Source organism: Euprymna scolopes, chromosome 36 (assembly GCF_053919585.1).
Source record: "Euprymna scolopes isolate OS-2025 chromosome 36, ASM5391958v1, whole genome shotgun sequence".
NCBI classification, from domain to species: domain Eukaryota; kingdom Metazoa; phylum Mollusca; class Cephalopoda; order Sepiida; family Sepiolidae; genus Euprymna; species Euprymna scolopes.
In genome coordinates, this window is record NC_136517.1 from 61,399,302 (window position 1) to 61,426,710 (window position 27,409).

The following is a 27,409-nucleotide window of genomic DNA, read 5'->3' on the forward strand; positions in this document are numbered from 1 at the left end:
TACCATGAGGCAGGTATTACTGGGTTACATGGTACCAGTAGCATATGACATGACCTGACATACATACATACATACATACATACATACATAAATATTAGTGATGAGACAATTTCAATAGTTTTCCCGATTCCAATACAATTACCAATTCCGTGTTAAATTCTCGATTCCGATACAATTACCGATTCCGATTCTTCATGAATCTCTAATTATTTAACTATAACAGTGTTAGTTTCCCTAATTTTCGTAAAAAAAACACATGTTAAATATGCAGATATTTTCCTAAAAGTCAAAATACATTTGTGAAGGATGATCGTTCGATTTTAGCTTTACTATTATTTGAAAATCAATAAATATTTATTATTTTATCATTATTATCAGCTATGAAAGATTTTGCTTTAAAAAAAATCAAATAAAAAAGAAAATTAAAAGAATCGTTTTGGCATCGGAAAAAAGGAACCAATTTTTCCGATTCTGATACCCCCAAAACTTCCGATTTTTCCGGTTCCCGATTCCGATTAATCGTCCCCCACTAATATATATACAATATATATACATGTATATATACAATATATATATATATATATAAAATATATATATATAGTATATATATAATATATATAAATACCATATATATAAATACATATAAAATACCATATATATAAATACAATATGTATATATAAAAATACCATATATATATATATATATATATATATATATATATATATATATAACGGTATATCATTCAAACACTAGCGTGTTTGAATATATGGTTAAGCGTTAGTTTTACTCCTTTAGAGCTGCTTTAAAGCTTCACCGTTCACTCATTTTGCGATCAAATTTCAAGCAATTTTTGCAGTTCATATTTCACTTTCTCAGTTATATTTTGAAATAAAATTTTTTTAAATTATTGTTGATTAAAACAAAAGTTATAATAAAATTACTGTGCTAAAAAATCTCAGAATTAGTAAAGAACGTGAGAGACAGTTTCTTATGATTGGCTGTTGGTTTCCATTGTAACTTTTTCGTCATCGACAACTTCATAAATCATAGCAGGAATGTCGCTCGCGTGCCTTCTTATTTAGATTATATAGAGAGAGTTAACAAAAGTGATGTTCTTTACTGTACTAGAGCTGATAATATTTCGCTTACGACATCACCCGTTAATTCTGTTTCTCTCTTTTTTATCACTTCTTTCTGTTTATTTACGTAATCACGCTTTTTATTGGATATTTTTTGTATTTAGTCAATTTAAGAAGTTAATAATGACTTTTTTTATGGATTGTTTTATGGAATGCGTATGATATTGAACACAAAAAAGAAAATATTATTTAAAAGCCAAGCCAGGAAAAATCATGGATTGCATAGAAAAATACGAGCATAACAAGTAATATGGTTAAGATTAAGCTTAGAAAAGTAAAAGAATTAGTTGTTAAAACTGGAAAAGATAAAAACAATATATTCTAGTAAAAAATATAATAAATTTATAACTTAAAATATTGCAGCATTAAGAATTTATATATAATGTTAAATTATGTAATATATATATATATATATATATATATATATATGAAAGTGTAAGTGTCTGTGCGTGTGTGTGTCTGTGTCTGTGTCTGTCTGTCTGTCTGTCTGTGTGCATTTCCCTACGCAATAACTCTGTCAATTTTCAGTCTACAGACTCAAAATTTGATATACAGTATATTGAGATTTGGGAAAATCTTTGTAATCGGTTTTCGGGCAGAAATTTGGCTGTTAAGGGGTCAAAGTCCAACGATTTGACCTATGAGAACTCTACCAAACTCTTGAACTTGAAATTTTAAATATAGGTTCCTTAGGCATGGATCTTACTTAATAACTTGATTTGAGCCCAAAAAAATAAATGTTAAGGGGTTATAATAGAGGTCAAAGTTTTTAAAAAATTGACCGCCTTTTTTTTTTTTTGCTCAACATACACCTCCAAACACTGGGTCAACGCCGGGCTGAAATGCTAGTATATATATAAACAAGACGAAAATATATTGATAATAAAAATATACTGATGCATATAGATTTATTGATTAATTTGAAACAAGTAAATACAATAGTGAAATAGTTATGACCGGCATTTTGAAGCCTAATGCTTCTCATCAGACGAGTAAGGAAAGTTGCTAAGTAATAAGATAAGGAGGCGACGTCTAGCAGTATGCATATTAGAGAATCTTTGTATAGGCTGTATATATTAGAGAATATAAGGTTCTCTAGAGGTTTTATAGATAATTATGGTATATTAAATATGTTCGAGTGAAACTTTAGTAGAATTGAGGCAAGGAGTAAAGTTTTGGAAGTAGTTACTGTATGTTGTGGGAGTTAATTAATTAATTAATTAAATTAATTAAAATCCAATAAGAGAACATGTGTTGACCCTTACAATTAAAATAATTAATAATGGATAAAAAAAAAAAAAATAATAATAATAATAATAATAATAATAAGAAGAAGAAGAAGAAGAAGAAGAAGAAGTTTTTAAGAAAGTAAAAATAGAGGATAAAAGTAAGAAATAAGGAAAGTGAAATAAAAAAATAAAATTTGTAGACGAGAGGTGAAAAGGGTTGATGACTAGAGTTAAGATAGTGCTATATGGTAACGGAATAATCTATATCTCATATGTAGCAAACTAGCCCGATTATCGATGTGTGTGTGTGTGTTCCCTATAAACTCAGAAAGGACTAGGCCGATTTTTTTGGAATTTCTACACCAAGGTACTTGATATGTCTGGAATTCTTCTTATGTAGGTTTTGTATCGGGATGCGTCCGATAAGTATCGAAAATCGATAATCGAAAAAAATAGATTAAAGAAAGAAGTCTGATTTTGACCAGAACATAACAAGTGTATTTGAAAATTTCTATAGCCGCACAAGCAGAAAGGCCCAACCTATAAAATCAACTGTAGATTCTTTTTAAGACTATATATATATATATATATATATATATATATATATATATATATATATATATATATATATATATATGTAATATACTGAGTTCGTGTAATTCAGTAAATTTTCATATACCAATAGGTTTTAAGCCAAAAATGGTTGACTTAAGGATTAAGCTACAGAATAATAACATTTCATAATTGAGCATTAATATACTGTGTGTGCAAAATCAAGACTTTAAGACAAGGTGTTGATGGCAACAAAAAGTGTATTTCATTTTACGTTACAATTGTTTCAATGTCTAGTTTGATATTTTCCATTTCACCAAATTGGGACACAGCAACACGTGGCAAAGTAGTGTGTACGGCTAGTGTGTGTGTGTGTGTGTGTGTGTATATATATATATATATATATATATATATATATATATATATATATATATATATATATACACATAACGATGTTGGATAATTGTTTTTTGGAAGTTGTTTGATTGTTTGTGGAACTCTACATCTTTAATTGCATTTAAGAGATCACCAAAGATTTAGGAATCCATATAAGAATGAAATGCGGAAAATTCTGTGTAGCTTAATTAACATATATTTTATTAAAACTTACTATATTCTGTATGTATGTATATATATATATATATATATATATATATATATATATATATATATATATATATATATATATATATATATACACACAAACTGTGTGTGCAAAATCAAGACTTCAAGACAATGTGTTGATGGCAATAAAAAGTGTATTTCATTTTACGTTACAATTGTTTCAATGTCCAGTTTGACAATTTCAAGCATTATATCGTTTGAAAATTTTGGATTTTAAGGTTGGTATGATTCTGTCTAGTATCTTTTTACTGATATTACCTATGTCGGATGCGCATGGGGCAATAAGTCTTATACTTGGTTTATTATTGAAGTCCGATTTATGGTCCTTCAATAGAAACCGAGGGTTAAGTGGGGTGTAAACCTCTATTTTGTCTTGAATGTTCACTTTTTCACATATTTTTAATGTTAACAGGTTGATTCTAAACAGATCCTCCTCAGTTGCTTTCTTGTATTTATTATTAAGTTCAGTTAGAATGAGATTATTATAAGTTTGAAAATTCATACTGTAAATATTCATGGGTTGTCCATTGTTTTTTGAAGGTCTTATTAATGTTTTTTTAGCTTGGGGTTTAAATATTCATGCTTTTTTAAAGACTTTTAAACCCTTTACCATATTTATCAAGTCCAGCTCAAAACTTTCCAAGGATTGTAACTGTGGTGGGCATTTTCTAGTTTTTATCTGGTAGATTTTGCAGTAGTTCACGCTGTCTTCCTCCGAAGGGTTTCCATTCAAACCTTTATCAACAGACACGGTGATGTTGTTGTCCTCATTATTTTTCATAGTGTGGTGATATACTTTCCATCTGATTCTTTTAGTGAAATCCTTTACCGCCTGGATCATGCTCATTGTGTATTGATTGTGTTCTTAGGTGAGAAAGTGATTTCCTCTTTTGAGAACATGTTGTATGTATGAACTTTTCTCTAACCACATGCTTTTCCCGTTAGGGATTCCCCCCCCCCCGCCACTTTTTTTTCTTTCTATTCAAAAAATGCTACATTGCCTAAAGTGTGTTTATCCATAAAGTCTGAAGAAATGCTGGTTTTTGAAAATTTTCAAACAATATAATGCTTGAAATTGTCAAACTAGGCATTAAAACAATTGTAACGTAAAATGAAATACACTTTTTGTTGCCATCAACACCTTGTCTTGAAGTCTTGATTTTGCACACACAGTATATATATATATATATATATATATATATATATATATATATATATATATATATACATACAGAATATAGTAAGTTTTAATAAAATATATGTTAATTAAGCTACACAGAATTTTCCGCATTTCATTCTTATATGGATTCCTAAATCTTTGGTGATCTCTTAAATGCAATTAAAGATGTAGAGTTCCACAAACAATCAAACAACTTCCAAAAAACAATTATCCAACATCGTTATGAATAGAAAAAAACTCCAATAAAAATCATTGTAAAAGCAAATAAAACTATATATACTTGCAGTACAATATATATATATATACATATATTACATAAATATATATACTTACATAACTATATATACATTATATAATTATATATATATATATACACACAATATATATTAATACAATTTACAAACAATAATTATATATACAATATAAACACCACACATATATATATACAATATATATACAAATATATATAGATATAGATATAGATACAATATATATACGCAATGTATATCTGTGCAATATATATATATATATATATATATATATATATATTAGTTGTGGGACGATTAATCGGAATCGTTAATCGTAAGAATCGTGTATTTTGGGGGAAATCGGAATCGCATCGTTAAAAAATACCTTAGATTTACGATTCTTTCATTACGATTCTCTTATATTTTTAAGTTGAACTGTTTTCTTGAAATAAGATTAATACCGTCAAAAATTTATTATAAAAACGTCATAGAACTTTTCATAACATGTTTAATATGATATACAGGGATTTTAATAACTACTTTAACGGTAATCTTTATTTATCTTAATGTGTTTTCTTATTCCGTCACATACATAGGTGCTGTCTGTTTGTAAGGAGCCGCGCATTGTGTCTATCGGTTATATTTTGAAATGTTTGAACTGTGCGTAGGCAACGCGAGTATAACGTCAAGAATGAGAGTTCATATAGAAACGTTTTAAATTGAATAAAATAAAATACGCATCAAGTGCGCGGCTCCTTACAAACAGATATCTTTCTCAAACTTTACAACATGGCAAGGAAGAAGAAAAGGAAAAAAAGGAACAAAACAACACACTGAAGATGGAGTATACCTCTGAAATATATTTGTGATAAATTTCAAACAAGTAAAATATTTGTTTATTTTCCTAATATTACGTTGTATTTGGCTTTCAAGCGCACTTGATGCATATTTTATTTTATTAAAATTAAAACAACGTTTCTATATGAACTCTCATTTTTTGCGTTATTATTTGTTGTTTTAAATTAGATTATTTTATTTATTGATCTTTTATCTTCAATTTGTGATATATAAACCTTAGGTGAGAAAATTAATTATTTTCATTTTAATAGACATTTAAAAATGGGGGGGGGATTTTAAAAAACGCTTGTCTAGAATATTATATTCAGTTTATTGGAAAAAGCATACAATTTTACATTAAATCTGCAAATATAGTAAAAATTGAACCAATAGAAAAATTTTGATAGATTTTTTAAATTGAAAAGATTGAAAATAATTTAACTCGTAAAATTCCATTCCTTTCATTACGTAGAAAAAAAAATGGGTACATGAGCGCGCGCATGCACTTTTTAAACCCTTCTTTTATAAAAAATAATATTTATATTATATTTAAAAAACTTTAATAGTTTGTTTTGGAAGAACATTCCATACAGAAATTAAACAACCCACTTTAAAAAGAAAAAATACGAGATTTTTTTATATTTTATTCGCAGTTTTGTGTAAGGGGTGTCAAAAATCCCACCCAAATTCTGACACACCTGGCGTATAATTATATAATAAAAAGTAAATATAGAAATAAACCAATTTGTTTCGATTTAAAAAAATAACATTATTGTGAAAAATAGTTTTTAAAAAATCAAATAAATAAATAGGAATAGTTTGAGATGAGTGAATACAAAAGGCTAAGAAGTTAATCAAATATTTTTATATTTTAAAATTTCATTTAGAAATAATATTCTAGAAAGTGGAATAAAAAAATCAGTTAGCAATTGAAGCTGCAAAAAAAAGGTTAAATTTTAAAGAGTTATCGAAGATAAAGAGAAAATAAAACAAAGAAATGAATATCAAGATAAACAAAACATGTTATTCCCCTTGAAATTTGATGTTATTGCATTTTGTTGAATTAATCATGACTCATTTTTTCTTTATATTTTTTAATATATAAAATAACTCTTGAAATTTATTGTTATTAATTTCATGATGCATGTTTAATTCATGGTTAAAATATTTGTTTTGACGTTTATCTTCAATGAAAGAAATTTTACGAAAAAAAATCAAATCGTTTTCGAAATTCTCTTTATTGTATTTCCACTTTTTTTGCTGTACCAATTTTTTTTTTTTTTTCGCTACATAAAAACTTTATATATTGGTATATTTCACAACAACAATTCCACGGGAATCGGAATCGTACTTGATATCGAAATCGTTAATCAACAGTTTTCTGCAATCGGAATCGGAAAAAAATTAGAATCGTCCCAATATATATATATATATATATATATATATATATATATATATATATATATATATATATATATATATATATATATATATATCAACAAATATATTTACTTAGATATGATGGGAATAATGGAAATAGTATTCCAACAAGATAAAGAGGTAAAAAAGGAACAACCAAGTTATGGATTCAGAGGAAGTCTCGCAATAAAGACGAAACATTGATGAACACATAACTTGATTTGTTCGTTTTTTATCTCTCGATACTCGATACATACATATATATATATATATATATATATATATACAATATATACATATATATAGACACACAATATATACATACATATATATATATATACAATATATACATACATGCAATATGTATACAATATACATGCAATATGTATACAACGTATATATATATATATGCACACAATTTATATACAATACACATATACAATATATATATATATGCATATATATATATATATATATATATATATATATATATATATATATATATATATATATATATAACAAAGCTTTCACCCTCCCAAACTTTTATTATTATTGAAATTGGTGAAATAACATATTTTTAATCTAATCGATTGATTACCTGCTCTAGTGAGATAACCATCCTTCTACAGTTTACAGGGAGAAAGCTTTGCATGCCTCCTTGTAGTGACTTACTCCACCATACAATGTCTACAACGAACTGTGGATAATTTAGTGTTGATTTTATAAAATTATCTGTAAATCAGGTCTTCAGTGTGCGGATAGTATTTTGCTTGTTTAAGACAATGTCATTCTAGCGCCAATACTAGTCGCTGTGTTCTCTTCCCAAAACTGTATACCTTCCTTTTCATAAGTTTAAGCGGTCTTTGTCATGTTTGATTTTCAGTGAAAGCACTTTTCTTGGTCATCTCGGATGAAAGCACGTACGATATAGAACTCTGCTAATGGTATCTTTACTTCTATTATTAATTCTAGCATCCTCAAGATCACTTTTAATTTCAGAACGAGTAATGAACGAGTTTTTCATCACATTTCTGTTGATCCACCTTGAAGTTCTCTCATTTATTTTTCTTCATCTTCAATTTCTTGGAAAGTTTTCTATTCTGTCGCCATATTTCTTAAACTTTCTGATGATATTTCCTGCTGTACTTAGTGTTAGATTCATTTTTTTTTTTTTTTTTTTTTTTTTACTAAATTTTCAGTCACTTTGTCCTTGTTGATGTTCAATTATTCTATTTCGCATATCTCTTCATAATTTAGTTTTTGCCATTTTTAATCCTTGAATTGCACAACGTATATCAAAGAATCCAATGATTAGTAGCACTATCTTATAAACAAGTGTATGTTTCTTAGATTGGTCAGAGATAACATTCTAATACTATGGAAAATTTGAATATTTAAAATCTTTTAAACTACAAAGTTTCGACTAGAAATTTGAAAAACAGTTTTATATAAAAAGAGTAATTTTGAACTTTTTGGATTCCACCATGAGTTTAAAATTTTTCATTCCAAATACAATTAAAACAACATTACTAGATATTACTTATCAAATATCAGTCAAAATGGCGAACATAAACTAGAGTTATAACAGAAAATAACATATATCCAATACTTATACGTGTTACAGTAGGTATATTAGGTTGGCAAGAAAGTTCTTGCGGTTTTTAAATTCAGATGACCATATCTCGGCTTAAACAAAAAATATATTAATCGGAATAAGCACCGCCAGAATTAACTCACTTTTGCCAACGCAAAACAAGTGTATTTATGCCAGTAACGTAATAATCTCGCGTTCTTGTTTTTGAGATCGCTTAGGCTTTTGAAGCATTTCTCACGCAAAAAAAGTTGACATGCTTGAAAAAATGGAAGTCGGTAGGCGAAAAGTCTGAAGAGTACGGCGGATGAGGCAGGGTTTCGTAGCCCAATTCGGTCAACTTCTGCAGGGTCAGTTTAGCAACGTGCGATCGGGCATTTTTGTGGAGGAGAATTGAGCTTTTTTTTTACTAATGCTGGGTGTTGTTGTTGATGTTTCTGATGCATTTCATCATTTGTTGAGAGAAATTATCCATCGTAATGCTTTCATTTGCATTAAAGAAAACTGTAATGGATGAGACTGGTCGCAGACTACCAAACAGTCAGTATGACCTTCTTTTAGTACAACTCTGGCTTTGGGAATTGTCATGGAGGTTCGTCGGCGTCTAATCAAAGAGCTGAGCACCACTGGTTGTCGTAAAGAACCGACTTTCATTGCAAGTCACAACCCAATCGAGAAACGGGTCGTTTTTGTTGCGTAAAAGAAGGAAAGATGACACGTCTTAGCGGTGTTTCTTTTGGTTGTCGTTCAATTCATGAGGCACAAAGTTTGTTTTTTTTACTTTCCAATCACTCTCAAATGGTTGGAAATCGTCGTATGCGTTATGTCTAATTCAGAAACAAGTTCTCGAACAATTGTGCGTGAACTGGCTTTGACTAAGGCTCTTAATTGATCGTTGTCAACATGCGATGGCCGATCACTACGCTGATATTCTTCAAGACTCTCGTCGCCGCCACGAAATTTCTAAAACCACCATTGTGTTGTGTGTTCAGTAGTGGTTCCTGGACCAGACGCTTTGTTGATATCGCAAGTTGTTTCAGCAGCTTTTCGGCTTAGCTTGAATTAGAATAAGAAAATTATGCGAATTTGCTTTTTCCCCATCTTGTGTTCAACGTTTTGAAAAGAAGATATAACTGTTTTAAAACGATTGTAATTCAAACGATTAGATAGAGCGAAAAACGCTTTTCATAATGATATTATAATGATATATGTATAGTGGAGGTATTATAACGAAAGCTTATTTGAAAATACATAATTTGAAATCCAAATTAAAAATTCCGCAAGAGCATTCTTGTCAACGTAAGATATATAATTATTTCCACGAGCAAGCAATACCGCAGCTCACACAAACCATAAAATCTAAAGACTCGAGTTTTGCCCGCTTTTGGACTCGTTAGTTGAACATACCTGAACTTGGGGTTCGAAACCTGATTCACTTACATGTGGGGTGAGCATTCTGCCATCTAAGCTATCACACGACATACAAGAGAGTCTATTAACTAACACAGATCAAGTAAACCACGGAGAAGTCTGTGGAATATAACTACTTCTCAACAAGAAATTTAGTCATTAAGAACACAGGCCGATGTCTCACAAGTAGGATTTTACACTCGCTTGGATAGTGGTTATTAACAAGTGAACTCAGCAAGCAAATTAATATATTTTTTTCAATGTGAGATGATATATAATTATTTCCACAAACAACGCCACAGTCCACACAAACCATGAAAGTCGCAGGCCGGAAATCCAAGATACGAGTTTCGACCACTCGAAACTTGTGTTTTGGACTCAATTTTCAGCACTACCTTCTAACTGTTGCTTATACTTAAAATCATCCCTCAGAAGGCTTGAATAAATTCATGAACACCTCAACACATATTTAAAATGGCGTCTTAACCACACTACTTGGCTTATGGTAAGTCATTTTCACTTGATTTTTCAATATCCATGTAAACGTTATCTTTTCATTCAAACAAATTTTGTTACAAAATGCTTAAATCAAATACGAACATTATCGGTTCGCAAAGATATTTATACAAGAAAAACAATAAAGATGGCGGTAATAATGAAGTGTATTGAATAGAAATTGCCACCGTGATGAAATGAGCTGCGAAAGAAACGAAATAATCTTTCAAGGAACAATTCTGCAAACTATATTCTTACTTAAATATAACTTTACTTAATTTGTAGCGATCATTAAAAAAATATCAACAACGAACGATTTAAAAATTGTATAAATTTATGGAATATAAATTCCAGCTTCAACACAAACTAAAATCACTATTGCCGAACTAAACTTAAAACTTACTTTACTATCAAAGGAAAATCGTTTAGTTCGTATTGTGAAGAACTGTATTTATAACTTCATTAATATTTTTATCAAAACATAAATCTTTATTATTTCAGTAGTTGAATAAATCAGTGTTACTAATGAGTTTTAAGATATGATGTTGATTCTTTTGGTGGATGCAGTGTGAATGTTCAAATATAAATGAGATATTTCCGTGATATGATAGTTATGAACGCAACTAAGTTAGATTAGTCGGGAAAAGTTAATGATGACCAACCTTTTCCCCCGCTTACCGTTTTTAGCCTGATGTCACATTTTTTATGCATTTTTTTTTAATATCTATCTATATATCTATAAAAGTGAACGTGTCTGTATGTCTGTCTGTGTGTCTGTACATTCCCCTACACAATAACTCTGTCAATTTTAAGTCTACAGACTCGAAATTTGATATACAGAGTACTGAGATTTGGGGAAAATCTTTGTGATTGGTTTTCGGCTAGAAATTTGGCTGTTAAGGGGTTAAGATTCAATGATTTGACCTTTGAGAACTCTACCAAACTCCTCCGACAATTTTGGGTCTACGCACTTTAAATTTTAGACATAGGTTCCTTGGACATGGATCTAACTTAATAACTTGATTTGAGACCAAAACAATAAATTTTAAGGGGGTCATTATAGGGGTCAAAGTTAAAAGAATTGACCGCTTTTTTTTTTTTTTGCTCAACATACACCTCCAAACACCCAGGCAACGCCGGGCTGAAATGCTAGTATAGCTATAAAAATGAAAGTGTCTGTCTGTCTGTTTGTCTGTGTACATTTCCCTACCAAATAACTCTGTCAGTTTTCAGCCTACAGACTCGAAATTTGATATACAGGGTACTGAGATTTGGGAAAATCTTTTTAATCCATTTTCGGCCAGAAATTTGGCTGTTAAGAGGTCAAAATTCAACGATTTGACCTTTGAGAACTCTACCAAACTCTTCCGACGATTTTGGGTATAAACAATTGAAATGTTAGATATAGGTTCCTTGGACATGGATCTAACTTAATAACTTGATTTGAGCTCAAAACAATAAATGTTAAGGGGTCATAATATGGGTCAAAGTTTTTTAAAAATTGACCTCTGCGGTGTCTACCAAATTACTCGGCAATTTCTGGTCTAACCATTTTAATTTTACATAAATGATATTCAGAGATAGGGCAAACGTTTTAATCGGTTTCGGTCGAAAATTTGAGCTACCAATATATAAATGTATGCATGTATGTTTGCATGTCTGCCTAAAACTTTTGACAGAGGCGATGGATTTTCACAAGATCAGTATCGTTTTGAAGCTCGACCCTTCAGACGACAAATACCGAAAAATTGGCTAAAGACATTAATTTTTTCACCCTCAACTGGGCACTTTTCTACAGTGAGAAGTGGTTTTTTCGCCGATATTTTCGAAAGTCATCCCCTGTTTTCGATTGTCTAGCCTTAATTTAAACCTACGTCACTTCCGGTTTGACGGTGGTCGTAACAGCAAAGACGTCACGTTTTTTTCCTGTTATTTTCCTCATTCACGGTACGGGTTCGAGCCTGCCTTCCGACTACCTTTTTTCTTTTTTTTTTATAGCTCAACTTCAAATACTTCAAATACCCGGGCAACGCTGGGCACCCATGCTAGTTTAGAAATAAATTTGAGTTGAGGATATGTTCTTGGTAGTCAATTTGATAATAGACTTGTTGCTGTCGAGCTGATGTGTAGTTTTGTTAAGTTGTATGTGGTCCACCTTCCCGGGGTTTATCTTCTCGCTGAGGTAATCTTCTAAGGTGCCCCAACCGAAAAATGTCTATGGGGCTGTTTAAATATCCTTTTTGTAAACCAGACTGCACTTCTTTCAATTTGACTTTTCTTTGAAACTGACATTGTGTCTAACCTTCTGGAAAGGAGGTAAAACACACACACACACACACACACACACACACACACACACACACACACACACACACACACACACACACACAGACTCTCTCTCTCTCTCTCTCTCTCTCTCTCTCTCTCTCTCTCTCTCTCTCAATCTATCTATCTATCTCTTTCTTTCAGCCTTATTTCACAGTGGTTCTGTTCAGTCTCAAGAGGCCATCCTCCTCCCATGCATTATTTTTTTCCTTTACAAGATAGGGTTGGTTTATTGCTGGTTAATTAAGACGCTTCCACTGGGGAATATAAACGCGGCTGAATATTCTCGGTTGACATGACATTCACCTTCTCCTTTATTGCCAGTTATCCGAGGTGTCCTCACGAAACATTTTGGAGCCATACAGACTATCTGTTTTTTTTTTTTTTGGGGGGGGGGTCTATGTGTATGTGTATCTGTGTGTGTGTGAGAGAGAGAGAGAGAGAGAGAAAAGGGAGAGAGAGAAGGGGGGAGAGAGGGGGAGGTCGTTTTCTTTGGGTTCCAAAATCCCATTAAAGAAAAAACAGTCAAATTTTGACTGAAGTTGAGAAGTTTTATCATCGCACAAGCAGAAGAATCCGGCATATAAAATCAACAGTAGGTTCTTTAATAAGACAGAGGCGCTTTCAAAATGAATGTTTCTGCTTAGAGCACAACTGAACTATTGTACTTGATTTCTGTATTTGAAATTTTAATTAAAATCATTATATAAAACAAATTTTATAAAATCAGCAGCAGGGTTTTCACTTTAGTGCAATGAATTGTGGAGTAAGTCACTGCGGGGAGGCATGTGAAGATTCCTTCCTTCTGTGTGTGTGTGTGTGTGTGTGTGTGTGTGTGTGTGTGTGTGTGTGTGTGTGTGTGTGTGTGTGTGTGTGTGTGTGTGCGCGCGCGTGTGCGTGTGCGTGTGCGCGTGCGCGCGTGTGTGTGTGTGTGTGTGTTGGGAGGAGAGGTTTGAATCTCCTTGCTGAACCGACTCCATTCTTGGCGGAATGGACGAATGATTAGAATCACATTACTCCGATGTTGATCATAATCGATACTTGGATGGGTGACTGTTTTGGAATCTTCAAATGCTAGGCGCGCGGGCAAAATGAATGCCGATGCTCAAAATGTATAAACATTTTGACCCCTCCCTTTACTTAAAAATTCACCATAAATCAGGAAATTAACTAATTTTAATAAAATTTTCAGTATTTATCAAATAATGATCGCGGAATATAATTAACTAATTATTTTTATTTAAATCTTAGTGGAAATGTGTTATTTTGTTTAAATAAAAATACCTTTACTAAAGTTATGGTTTTCAGTAGTAAATAAAAAACGCAAGAATTTATTTTTGCTTTTTTATATAAATAAAGCATCGTAATTTGTAACAATAAAAAATAAAATAATTTTTATAGGAACATTACAAAAAAAAGCCCTAAAATATGTATTAATGAATTCGATATAACTCGAAGAAAAATGAATTTCTCGAACTACAGATATTACGATTGAATTAAGCATTGTTTTATTTAATATTTTCACACACAAAAAAATTATAATAGCAAAAATATTTCTACTTTTTTTTAATTACAGATAATTTTTATATGTAAGATTTTAATAATTTTCTTGCACGCAAGAATATGAAACTTTCGGCGTAACATAATTTTTATATAATCTCGAACAATAATTAAAAAAAAAATAATTTAAAAACAGGAACATAAAAATAATTAAATTAAAAAATGATAAAAAGTGATACAAACGTTCAGAATAAGAATGTATGGATGCACGTCTGGGAGAAAAAAAAAGAAATCTGACGCCCCTACCTCATTTTACTATCATGACTTCATTTTGAAACAGCGTTTTGATTGGCTGAAATTTTGGGCTTCCGTATATTCGTGTTTACAAACTTTTATCGGTTGCGTTTTAGCGAACGGCATAATTACTTGCTTTTTTAGGGTTAATTAAGCTGTATTTTGTATAAACAAGGTGTTTGTTTTTTTTAATTTAATTTAATTCAATATCTTAGGACTTCACTCTATTAATTATCTTTGAAATAGACCCAGAAAAATAATATTTATCTTTTAAAAGATTTTTACAATTAATTTATTTAACTTCAAAATTTAGCTGAATTGAGTAGCTCGCCGTGAAAACATTTTCATAACTTTTTTTTTTTTTTTTTTCACGTGTACAAATATTTTTTTTTCCCCCTTTTGGAAATTAACTTTAGTCTTTAATCTTTCAAATACAATCAAAAAGTTGTCGGAAACCTACAAAAAATTATGATAAATCAGCTTTCAAAACTTTTTGTCCCCCTATTTTTGCCCACGCATTTTTGTCCGTACCTACCAAATGCGTTATGTAAAAACTAATCCTAGTGGCTGCGCCCCTGTTATCGTCGAGTGGTTTTTAGACTCGATAAATGGTGATTTATTCACAAATGAAAAAATCCGAGGTTTGACTGACTAAATCCTGAAGCAATGATAATCATGCGCCGTTTATTGTGATCTGACTCGACCAGACACTGACCGATGATGATTTCTGATTTCAGATTTTGTAAAAAAAAAAAAAAGATGTTTTCTTCTTCTTCTTCTTCTTCTTCTTCTTCTCCTTCATTATTATTATTATTATTATTATTATTATTATTATTATTATTATTATCATTATTATTATTATTATTATTATCTATTTATTTATTATTATTATTATTATTATTATTATTATTATTATCTATTTATCTATTTATTTATTATTATTATTATTATTATTATCTATTTATCTATTTATTTATTATTATTATTATTATTATTATTATCTATTTATTTATTTATTATTATTATTATTATTATTATTATCTATTTATCTATTTATTTATTATTATTATTATTATTATTATTATTATTATTATCTATTTATTTATTATTATTATTATTATTATCTATTTATTTATTATTATTATTATTATTATTATTATTAATTATTATTATTATCTATTTATTTATTTATTATTATTATTATTATTATCTATTTATTTATTATTATTATTATTATTATTATTATTATTATTATTATTATTATTATTATTATCTATTTATTTATTTATTTATTTGCTATTATTACCACCATAATAGTACATACATTTCGGAATTTTTTTACATGAAGATTAATAATTTGGATTATTTTAATAGTTCGGACAATGTCCTCACCATCCGTAGGGACTCGTGACGCAACGGATATAAGTGCTTATAATAATAAATCCTGAGTGACAGTCTCCTGAAGATTGAATGGTCAGTCTGCAGTACGTAGACACGAAGAATGCAATTACGAATTAGTCGATCATGGCTGACAGAACTAAAGCAATCTACCCTACAGATTAAATAGAGGGTTCCGTTCTAAATTTCGTATAGATTTCCGAATTTGACATGCAGATTTCCAAGCTCGATGAGACGCACGTGAAGAAGGTCAGAAGTTACATCGGCCGAAACGTTGTGAGAGTAACATCCAAGATGAAAACCATAGTCCGAATATTGCAAATAATGCAACCTTGTAAATACACCTTTCTTATCTTCACTAAACAAGGCGAATAAATTTGTATAATTACAACAACAAAGTCACGTGTTTTGTGTCTGCCTACTTCATCAGTAATTTTATTGATTAATAGCGAGTCACAAAAACATTTCATGTTTTATGTACACTTATTATTCAACCGCTGTTATGTTCATTTGAAGTGCGTGACCTGTGTGTGTGTGTGTGTGTGTGTGTGTGTGTGTGTGTGTGTGTGTGTGTGTGTGTGTGTGTGTGTGTGTGTGTGTGTGTGTGTGTGTGTGCGCGCGTGCGCGTGTAAAGGGCATCTGGTCCCCGAAAACGGGAAGAGGAGACCGGGCAAACAACATTTAAGGATGGACTAAAAGGCCGACCATAGCTGAGCACCTGCCAATTTGTCGACTCACGCTTCTGAAAATGTGACACGCGGTCTCTATTCTTATTTCGTATGGACTCCACGCGAAGGTCGCAAGGTGGTTAGGCTCACATGTGCCACCTCAAAATATTGACAGTGGATATCGCATTGAACCTCCTGTTCTGCTTTTCTAATAAAAGGGGCATGGGGGTGACTGTCCGTAAATGTCATATTTTGTTAAACAAATACATAAATAAAAATAAAGAAATGGAACAAATAAGCTTTTGAAAATAACATATGTTTAATTAAAGATAAAATAAATCATACGGTTCGACCGGGGGTTCCGGTTATATTCTTTACCCTTAAAACAAATGATTTTTTTCCACAACATGAAGTATGTATAAGATTGATTTAAGGATTTTAAGTAGAATTTGATCATCCAAAAGAATTACCAGCTTCGGGGTTGGAATTACCTGTTTAAAAATTAAAGTTCCGTTTTCTTTCTTTCTTTCTTTCCTTGATGTGTGTGTTTCTTTTATTAACGGAAACTTCTTCGAAGTGGAATAGGAGAAGTATTCCTATTACCTTTTATACATTAGTGAACAGCACAGGGTTTTCACCAGGGCTGAGGAGTCGGAAGCTATCACGTCCGATCCCGACTCCTAGAATTCAGAAATATGCGGCTCTGACTCGTGTTGACGTCTTCCAGTATTCAAACTATTTCACAACCTCCAACTCCGCAACCCTGGATATAACCTCCTACGTATAGTGCTCGCAGCAAAACCAGTTCTTTTAGGGTCTGCAACTAGAGTTAAATTACCGATCATGCTTAGCTAATTCAGTCGAAGCTACACCCAATGTAAAATGATTCAAAATTCAAACGGTTTGAAAAAAAGAAGAGAGAGAGAGAGAGAGAGAGAGAGAGAGAGAGAGAGAGAGAGAGAAGAAAAGAATGATACTAACAATAATAATAAACTCTAAACCTCTGTCGTTGGTGCATACTTTAAGACGCGCCACTATATTAACACCCCCACCCCCACTACCACCTGTCGTAATAGACACTACAATAGAGCTGAGATCAGGGATACTTATGCAGGAATCACACTTTCAATTAATAGTTGTTTATTTTGTCTGTTTAAACTAAAGATGGGTTTTAAGTTGTTAGAAATACTAGTACTACAGGGTTTAGTGTACTAGTTTGACCCGTTGACCCCTAAAAGAATGACCATTTATTGTAGGTATTTAGTATTTTCTACTACCACTACTACTACTACTACTACTACTACTACTACTACTACAGCTGGTGGTGGTGATGGTTGTACAAATATGGGAAAACACGTTTAGCAAACAAAATAGTAAATAATTTTAAATGTTTTACAAAAACTCAAAATATTGATTTTATTGTAGCTTAGTTTGCATTTTAGGTATTTATATAAGTGGGTGGAGTTATTTTGAAGATAAGGTTTGCAAGTTAAATTCATTTTTATGATATATTTTGTTTTGTTAGGTGAAAGTACAAAATAGTTACAACACGCCCTCGCCTCCCCGCGTTAAGAATGAGTTTCTAAATAATAACGTTATTTTGGCATGGTCCTTATAAAAAGCTTGCATAACATAAAAAAGTAGAAAAGTTTACACCGAATGTGAAACTTTATGCAGCTCAAATTGTTAAACCAGCAAAGTGAAAAAATTATTTACATAAAAATAAAATACTATACGGAATAGCATTTCTCTGCTGTGTTTTTCTGAAAATGAAAAACAGTCTGACCCTGTAGAATGGGGACTAATTAAAAGTGCTCAGTTACAAAACATACGCACGAAAAAATAAAATAAAATAAATAAATAAAAATAAACGGTCACATTATCAGACAATTATGAACGGAGAAAACATTGTGAATATAACAGATGGAAACAATAGTCCGAATAATCCAAAGATGAGTTCAAATATTGAAATAACATCACATAGACTGATCAATGGAAAAAGAAAAACAAACAAAATCTTTTTTGTTGTTTTTTCTGTTTTTTTTTTTGTTTTTTTTTTTTTGTTTTTTTCACGAAAAAGCGCAAGTTTTTGGGGAAAAAGACGCATCTACTTTTAAGAACAACCATAATAAAATAAAAAGTAAATTGATAATCGAAAGATGTGTGATATTTAATAAAGGTAATATAATATTTAAACAATTACTTACCGGCAAGAAATGGCTAGTTCCACCTGTGTCGAAGGTACAGATGCCGTACCCGGACTGAAGGGTGCGCTTTTAGCCGCCATGTTGACAGATTGTCACTTTAGTTGAAAACACTAGCAGCAGCAAGTTGCGCGCGGTTTGTGTGTGTGTGTGTGTGTGTGTGTGTGTGTGTGTGTGTGTGTGTGTGTGTGTGTGTGTGTGTGTGTGTTGCTGTTGTTTTTATTTTGCGTTCAAATTGGTGCACGTTTTTTCCCGTATTTAAATTTTATACTGTAGAAATTACAGCTAAGAAATATGTCTGTATAATCTTTATTCCTCAAACGAGTTAATTAAAGACGAGATTTTAAAAAATCGCTATTTGAATTTATTTTTAATTTTTTTACACATTAAAAAAAAATCTATGGTATTTTTCTTTTTTTTTTACTGATATCTTTTAAATGCAACTAAAATTGCTTTAAAATAGTTATATTATTTGAATGCATTCTAAACTCTCATAAAGTTCGTCAACAACAATATTACTACTTACTTTTTCTCCGATTTTAAAATGACATATAAAAAATAATTGTATTTTTGTTCCAGAATTTTTTAGGTAAAAATTGATAATGTCTATTATTTGGATTCCCGAGTTCGACAAGGCACACCTGAAGAAGGTCGTGATTAAATTGGCTGAAATGTTGTGGGAATACTCCAAAATGAGACTAGTACTCTGAATAATCCAAACAATAAAATTTATTTTTTGTCGAAATTCAAAATTTATTAAATGCAAACATAGAAACTAACGCGATAAATAGATTTTTTAAAAAAGTTATTTTTACCGCGGTAAGGTTTTACCTACTCAATTCTATGGTAAAAAAAGAAAAAAAAAAAGAAATTTTAAACGTTCAGAAATAAGTTCAATTATTTAATAAAATTTCTTAATTATTTCATCTTAACGATAATAAATGTTTTCTATTAGTCAATAGTAATCTTAGATTAGTTAAGTAATACTTATATTCAAAACATATGAAAATATATTTTGATAAAAAAACATATTACGTGAGGGTTTTAAATATGAAGTTCATCATAGATATATAAAAATGCAAGTGTATCTTCTATGATGTCCAATTTATGTATTATATGTATGCGTGTGCATATTCCTATGTTACATATATATGTATATATGACAAGTTATGTATGTCTACATATGTGTGTATGTCAAGTTTGCTTTTATATTTTTCTATAAAAATGTCATCGAAGATGTTTATTTCAATATTACTTGGAGACATAAAATGAAAGTGATTAGTTCGTTTGCTGTTGCTATTATTATTATTATTATTATTATTATTATTATTATTATTATTATTATTATTATTGGCGCTTCTACAGAATTTATACCGAATCAAACCGACTTTTACCGAACTGTAGTTAAAAGTTAAGGTAGTTTACGGTTAAAGTTTAAAGAAACAGTTCGGTTCAAATTCTGTAGGCGCTACCTTATTTATATTTACTCAGTTTTCACAAGTTTTATAAGTGATTGTTTATTCCTATTAAAAAATTGTTGTTAGTAGTAGTAGTAGTAGTAGTAGTAGTAGTAGTAGTAGTAGTATCAAGGGACGAGTGAAGCCATCCACTAGCACTTGAGTGCCAACAAGTTTACTCAACTTAGTTCAATCTTACATTAAAATTTAACACGTTACATTCATTTCCTAAGTTTAAACTTCATTTAAAGTTTGCGTAAATTCAGTTTTCGACCTACTACTACTACTACTACTACTACTACTACTACTACTATAAGTTTTTTTATGTAATTATTTCTAAAAGATTTTCAAGTAAAAGTAATCTTTTCTTTTTAACCGCACATTATTAGAATCTGAAAAACTTGCAACTTATTGTGGAAAAAAACAAAGGAAAATTAAATTGAAATTCAAGTTTGTAATTTGGTATTTTTAAATTAAAGTTTTTTTGTTTTTTTTAATTAAAAATTCATTAAAAATGTAACTGGACCAACTTTTTTTTCAGGAAAATTTGTACTTGGTTATACAATGTTTTATTTATTTATTTATTTATTTTTAATAAAGAATCTTCTTCCATTCACAATTTGATTCTAACCGTTTTTTTTACAAATCATTTAAAACCAAAAATTTTGTAAATGTATTTTGTTATAGAAGGCAAGCATGTATGTATGTATGTATGTATGTATGTATGTATGTATGTATGTATGTATGTATTATGTATGTATGTATGTATGTATGTATGTATGTATGTATGTATGTATGTATGTATGTATGCAAAAGTCTTTGGTAAAGACTAAAGAAAAACGCATTAAATGATCAAGAACGCCGAATTAGTATCGTTCATAAGATTCTCTTCGCAAGTATATAGATCAAAAATGAAGTTGAAGTATTTCTTGGTCGAAATTGTAATAGCTGCTTTACCTGCTTTTTCTCCCCTTAGACAAAAGTCGTAAAAGTTAATTGCTTGCTAAAATGTTACTTCAACTAAAGTGACAACATATATTGCTTATAAACTCAAAAGAAATACATTAAAAAAAAGTAGAAAGTTTTTTGTACTGAAACGAGTCACAGATCAAAATGGAAAATGAAAGTGAAAGTGAAAGTGAAAGTAGGTGCATAGGCTAAGGAAGGAAAGGATATTCAACTGGCAATGCCCCTTTCTTCGTGGCATTCAGGTGCACAAGAGGCAGTTTTCGTGGTATTTATGTTAGGTTCAATGCGCAATATTCTTTTCCTGTCTTTGTTTTTATTTTTTTTTATTTTTTTTTTTTTGCAGATTGGATGAAGAATTGATTTTGCACGTTTTTTTTAATCTTAAGCACATATATTTTTTCGTTTGTTTTTTTAATCTTAAGCACATATATTTTTTTCGTTTTTTTTTTTAATCTTCAGCACATATTTTTTTTTTCGTTTGTTTTTTTAATCTTAAGCACATATATTTTTTTTTTCGTTTGTTTTCACATTTCCAAATTCTTTTCGATGAAAAATGGTATGAATAAATGTTTTCTTTTGAACGATAAAGTCTTCAAATATGAATAATTTTCTTGGTTATATGATTTTTTCATAGGCACCTTTTTTAGTTTTTATTTTCAAAATCTTTGCTGGTTAAATGATCTTTGTTTTAGCAGTAATTCTTTGGGCGGATGCAAACATAACAGCTAACAGACTTTTTATTATTTATTTTCAAAATTATATTTAGGTAAAAATAATTATATAACAATTATATAACAAATTGTTTGAAAAAATGTATGTTTTTCTTTACACTTTAAAATTTAACATAAAGATTTTATTTCAAAATTCTTTCCACGTGGAAATGTTTAACTAAAAATTATTGAGAAATGAAGAGTTTGGAATTTCTTGCATTTTGATATTCGACATAGATTTTTACTTTGACGTTTTTCAAAGTTCTTCCTAGGTAAAAATTATTTCAAGGTTTAAGAATAAGATATATCTTCTTTAGTTTTTAATGTTTGGCATAGACATTTTGCTTTTTCTTCTTTTTTTTGTTATTTGTTTTCAAGTTGCATTCTTGGTTGAAATAATTTTTAAAAAGCAAATTTGTAAAAAAAATTGTCCGTTTTGTTTGTATCTGTTATTTTCTTTTTGCAATAATATTTCGCGCTTAATTTTTTATGGCATATTTTTGGAGGGGAACAGTTTTTAATATTCCATATTTAAAAATATTTTTCATTTTAATTTATTTTTATATTTAATTAAGTTATTTATTATTATAATATTCAACATGGATTTTTTAAAAATTTTAACTTTTTCAAATTAAAATTAACGCATTGCATTTTCTTTTTATCTACAAATTTATATAAGAATAAAGATCCTTTTTCTTTGTGAATTTTTACTTGCGTTATAATATTTACTATGGACATTTTGTTTTTTGCTTCCTAAATTTCTCATATTAAACAAAAAGTTTTGTTTTTCTTTTTTGTTGTTAGTTTATCAGCGATTTTATTTTATTTATTTATTTATTTATTTATTTGCAAGGAAGTATTTTAAAAATATCTACTTTCGTCACACTCTGCATAGACATTTGTTCTCTTCAAAATCAGTTCATAAATAAACTTATATTTTCTAATAATATCACATTTTGAGGAGGTGAGAAACTGTCAGTTTTGCGTTGTATGTTAGGATATATAAAAGCATTAGTTTTGCTTTCAAAATTATTTAGATAATTTTTTTTTGGGGGGGGGGATTCGTTTGTTTTATTGTCATTTGAAAACCATTTTTATATAAAAACGGATATTATTTTTCTTTACCTGTACGTTGTTGGAAGACAATAAACTGTCAATTTTGTGATATTGTCAAAAATATTTTTACTTGCAAAATTTGTGTATTTTGTTGTAGTTTTTTTAACTGCAAGCCCAATTTAATTGCTATTTTTCTTATTCTCTTATTACAATAAATATTTTGATGGCAACTTCAAACTTTTAAAGAAAATCCAACTTGACTTTTTCCGTTCAACTATTTTTCGTCTGCACTCTTGTAATAAAAGATGGAGTGGACTTCATTCTGTTACTTTTTTCTGCCACATGTCGTCGTCTTCCGCGCACAAGTCTGAAGTCAAGGCGAAAGCGAAGAGACACTTCTCAACTCGAAGACAATAATTCTGCTACAAGTTTCTTTTGTTCGTTTTCAGCGGCAACAGTCGCGAGATCTTCTGTAATTCATAAAAACTCTTTCCTCAAGTTAGGAGAAGCGCAGGAAAAGGGCGGGAAAATCAGCAGCAGCGACAAAAGAAGAAAGAAAGGAGAAAGAAAAACCTCTTCATAAAAGAAATCAATATTATTCGGCAACATGAAATATTTCAATATACATCTTAGCAACCGTAGTTGGAGAACGAATCACACCCCTCCCTCCCTCTCTCTCTCTCTCTCTCTCTCTCTCTCTCTCTCTTTCTCTCTCTCTCTCTCTCTCTCTCTCTCAGACACATATACACATATTATATACATTACATACGAGCTTAAATTCTTACTAAAATCAAGTCATAATTATCTTAGCTACTTATGTATTTCTATCGCCCCCTCTCATTCTATGTTAATTTAACCATTATCTAATACTTCTTAATGTTTTGCTGGGCATTTACAAAAAAGTGATTCTGTTTTTTTTTTAGCCTGACTTACATATTTACATTTATTTAATTTACAGATTTTTGTATGCATACACCATAAACACGTCTGAAAATGAAATGACCAAATAATAAGTCTCTTTACTTCAATATAATAATAATAATAATAATAATAATAATAATAATAATAATAATAATAATAATAATAATAAGAAGAAGAAGAAGAAGAAGAAGAAGAAGAAGAAGAAATGTAGACTCTGTCGACAAAGCGACGAAATATTAAATCACGTAATAAGTGAATGCACAAACTTGCATAAAAAGAAGAAAAGAACAGAGACGATTATGTAGTAAAGACTACTGGGAACTATTCAAACGATTGTATGCTTCAAATACGCAGACAAATGGTCTACGCAAACCAGAGATAGTACTGGCAAACAAAAATCACAAAATCTACTGGAACGCGGAGGTACAGACTTGTACAAAGCACAGAGACCGAATGTCAGAATAACTAACAATAAGGAAAAACTTTCAAGTCATAGATTTTGCCGTCCCAGCAACCCACAGGGTAAAAATCAAGAAGACAGAAAACGAAACAAATACACGGAACTTACCAGGGAACTGAACAGAATATGGAACATGAATAGTAATACAATACAATATTAATAATTGGAAGAGCACTGGGAACAATCCCGAAAAATCTGAAAAAAAAAAATTGAAATAAAAGAAAACACTAAGATTATACAATGGGTAACAATGAAAAAATCCTAGAATGTAGAAACCAACTCGCATAAACTGCAAATGCTTACCAGCCACATGGAAGGCGCAATCGAAATGAAACAAAAACAAAACAAACTCCACCACATTGCAACAAAGCGCGTATGACGGCTATATGCAAATATCGAGCCGTGAGCGAAATTACCTCACGATAAGGAAACGAAAACGACTATATAAAGGAGAGAGAACAGGTTAGAAAGGACGATCACGTTAGAGACGTAGGTGACATCATAGCCGTAACAAGAAGTCACGCGTGGCAGAAGAATGAGGAAATAAATGTCGCTTTTACAAAAAGAAAAAAAGAATCGAGTTATTACCTGTCCTATATTCCTTGCGACGTACTCTGCTGTAAGGTGTTGGGTTTACGTGTGTAAAACGTATGTAACGGTATAACATGAAGCCAAGAGAAGTAACATTACAAGAATTTTTATTAACTGTACCTGCTAAAAAACGTGATGACGCCAGCTTCTGCTGATATCACAAAAGATACTCGTAGTTAAGTAGGGTTCCAAAGAATTAAAAGATCGAGGAAGGAGAGTATGATGTAGACCTCAACTTGAATCGTGGAGAGAGTACTGGAACTTTTGAAAAAACTTATTGCCTCACAAATCCTCATGAAGATCGATGGTCGTTGTCAATGCGAAATCAATGGTAAGCGGATTTTTACTTATCGCAAAATTCATTTGCAAAGGTTATCGAAAAAGTTTAAAGGTATTAGAAATCTCTGGAGACTTGTCACTCAGATTCCAGAGAACACCACTGGATATTATCAAAGCAATCACTGATGATTGCCTGTGTGAGAACACCTAGTGAATCAATATAACCATAGCAATAAAGTTAATAAAGTTAATAAATAAACGTATTTTAGTTATGCAAGAATAATGTTTTAACAGATGTGTCGATCTTATGACTTTTCGAATCAAATCAAAATAGAATAAACACTGGGATTTATTGCGTGTGACTCAACGGGTCATATTTACTTTTTTATATTTTATGTTATTCCCCCCCCCCCGTTGCTGTTTTATATTAGCATCATGGGTTCCACCTTTGCTCTGTAAAGCATAAACAACAAATAATTCAGTAGTTCAAGATTGGAGCCAGGTATTTCTTGGGTTAATCCACTTTCCCGGGAAACTTCAGAATACGAGTTCGCTAGTATACATATAACTGCCCACCTGTTGAACCCTGTTCCGCTGATCTGCTATTCAACTGACTACAATATTATTATTTTCAAGTCTAACGTAAACAAGTTCTTATCCTCGTAAATGATTTAATTATTTTACGTCCTCGTAAATAATCTAATTATAACAAATTACTTCTACAAACGGTTATTACGCAACTGTTCCTATGACTATAACATACACATTAACCCTTATCTTCAGGTGGCCGCCGGGCCTTGATATATGGTGATTCCGTGTAATATATATATATAATTTAATATAGGTTTATATACTTATGTACAAAATTCACTGATAAACCGATCATTATAAATTTTGTGTGTAAGAGGGCTATATTTAGTTTAATTTAATTTATCCAAAAGGAGGTAAAAATTCAAATACTTCTCTGTGAAATGTTAACAATAGGTATTATGTATTTATATTCAGACAGATATTGTTAAATAGCACGGAGTGTTTTTGCTTAATAATCTTTTTTGTGATTTTTCCATTTTTCGAATGGTCATTCTTATGTCTCGGTCGAATTTGTGTAGGAAAGTTCCGTAGTCATTTTTGTCCATCTGTTTTTGTTTGTTTGTTTGTCTGTCTGTTCATTTATTTATTTGCAAATACTTTCAACTGAGTTTCTTTATATATATATATATATATATATATATATATATATATATATATATATATATATATACTCTCCCGCCGCATGAGTTTCCGCCACAACAACTAAGATGTCCGGAAATCCACACAGATGATTTGTTTATAGTAGTGAAGACTCTGTGTGTGTGTGTGTGTGTGTGTGTGTGTGTGTGTGTGTGTGTGTGTGTGTGTGTGTGTGTGTGTTACTATTATTATTATTATTATTATTATTATTATTATTATTATTATTACTACTACTAAATTATTAGATTATATATATATATATATATAGCATAATCGCGTTGATACACCGGTTCTCGTCAGATCACCGAAGTTAAGCAACGATGAGCCTGGTTAGTATCAGATGGGTGCCCATTTGAGAATTCTAGGCGTTGTATGTACTCTCTGCTCATCTCGGCATTTGTTTCCAGTTGTCCTGTACGGACACTTCGCTTGTCACTGGTATTTAACACTGGTGACTCAGGAGAGGTGTGGTTGCAGAAGATTGCGCACTTCCTGCCACAAAAATTCTACGCGCAGGCACCCCTTCGTGGGTGTCCATAGTCTATCAGACAATCAGACTATCATAGTGAAGGAACCATATATATATATATATATATATATATATATATATATATATATATAT

At 30.4% G+C, this 27,409-nt stretch overlaps 1 protein-coding gene and 1 pseudogene across 2 annotated transcripts in view; one reads left to right on the top strand and one right to left on the bottom strand.

The window, feature by feature from the left end:
* The window catches only part of LOC145260531 (copine-8-like), a 390,924-nt gene extending 371,453 nt beyond the window's left edge, over window positions 1–19,471 (bottom strand). The window contains exon 1 of one of the 2 annotated variants that reach the window (XM_080118735.1): window positions 19,118–19,471. In XM_080118735.1, coding sequence (XP_079974861.1) covers window positions 19,118–19,197 — 80 coding nt within the window. In that variant the 5' untranslated portion in view covers window positions 19,198–19,471. The remainder of the gene's footprint in view (window positions 1–19,117) is intronic. The other variant, XM_080118734.1, reaches the window with a different exon arrangement.
* A 7,576-nt stretch (window positions 19,472–27,047) lies between these two features.
* On the top strand, window positions 27,048–27,164 carry LOC145260762 (5S ribosomal RNA; annotated as a pseudogene).
* The last annotated feature ends 245 nt before the right edge of the window (window positions 27,165–27,409 follow it).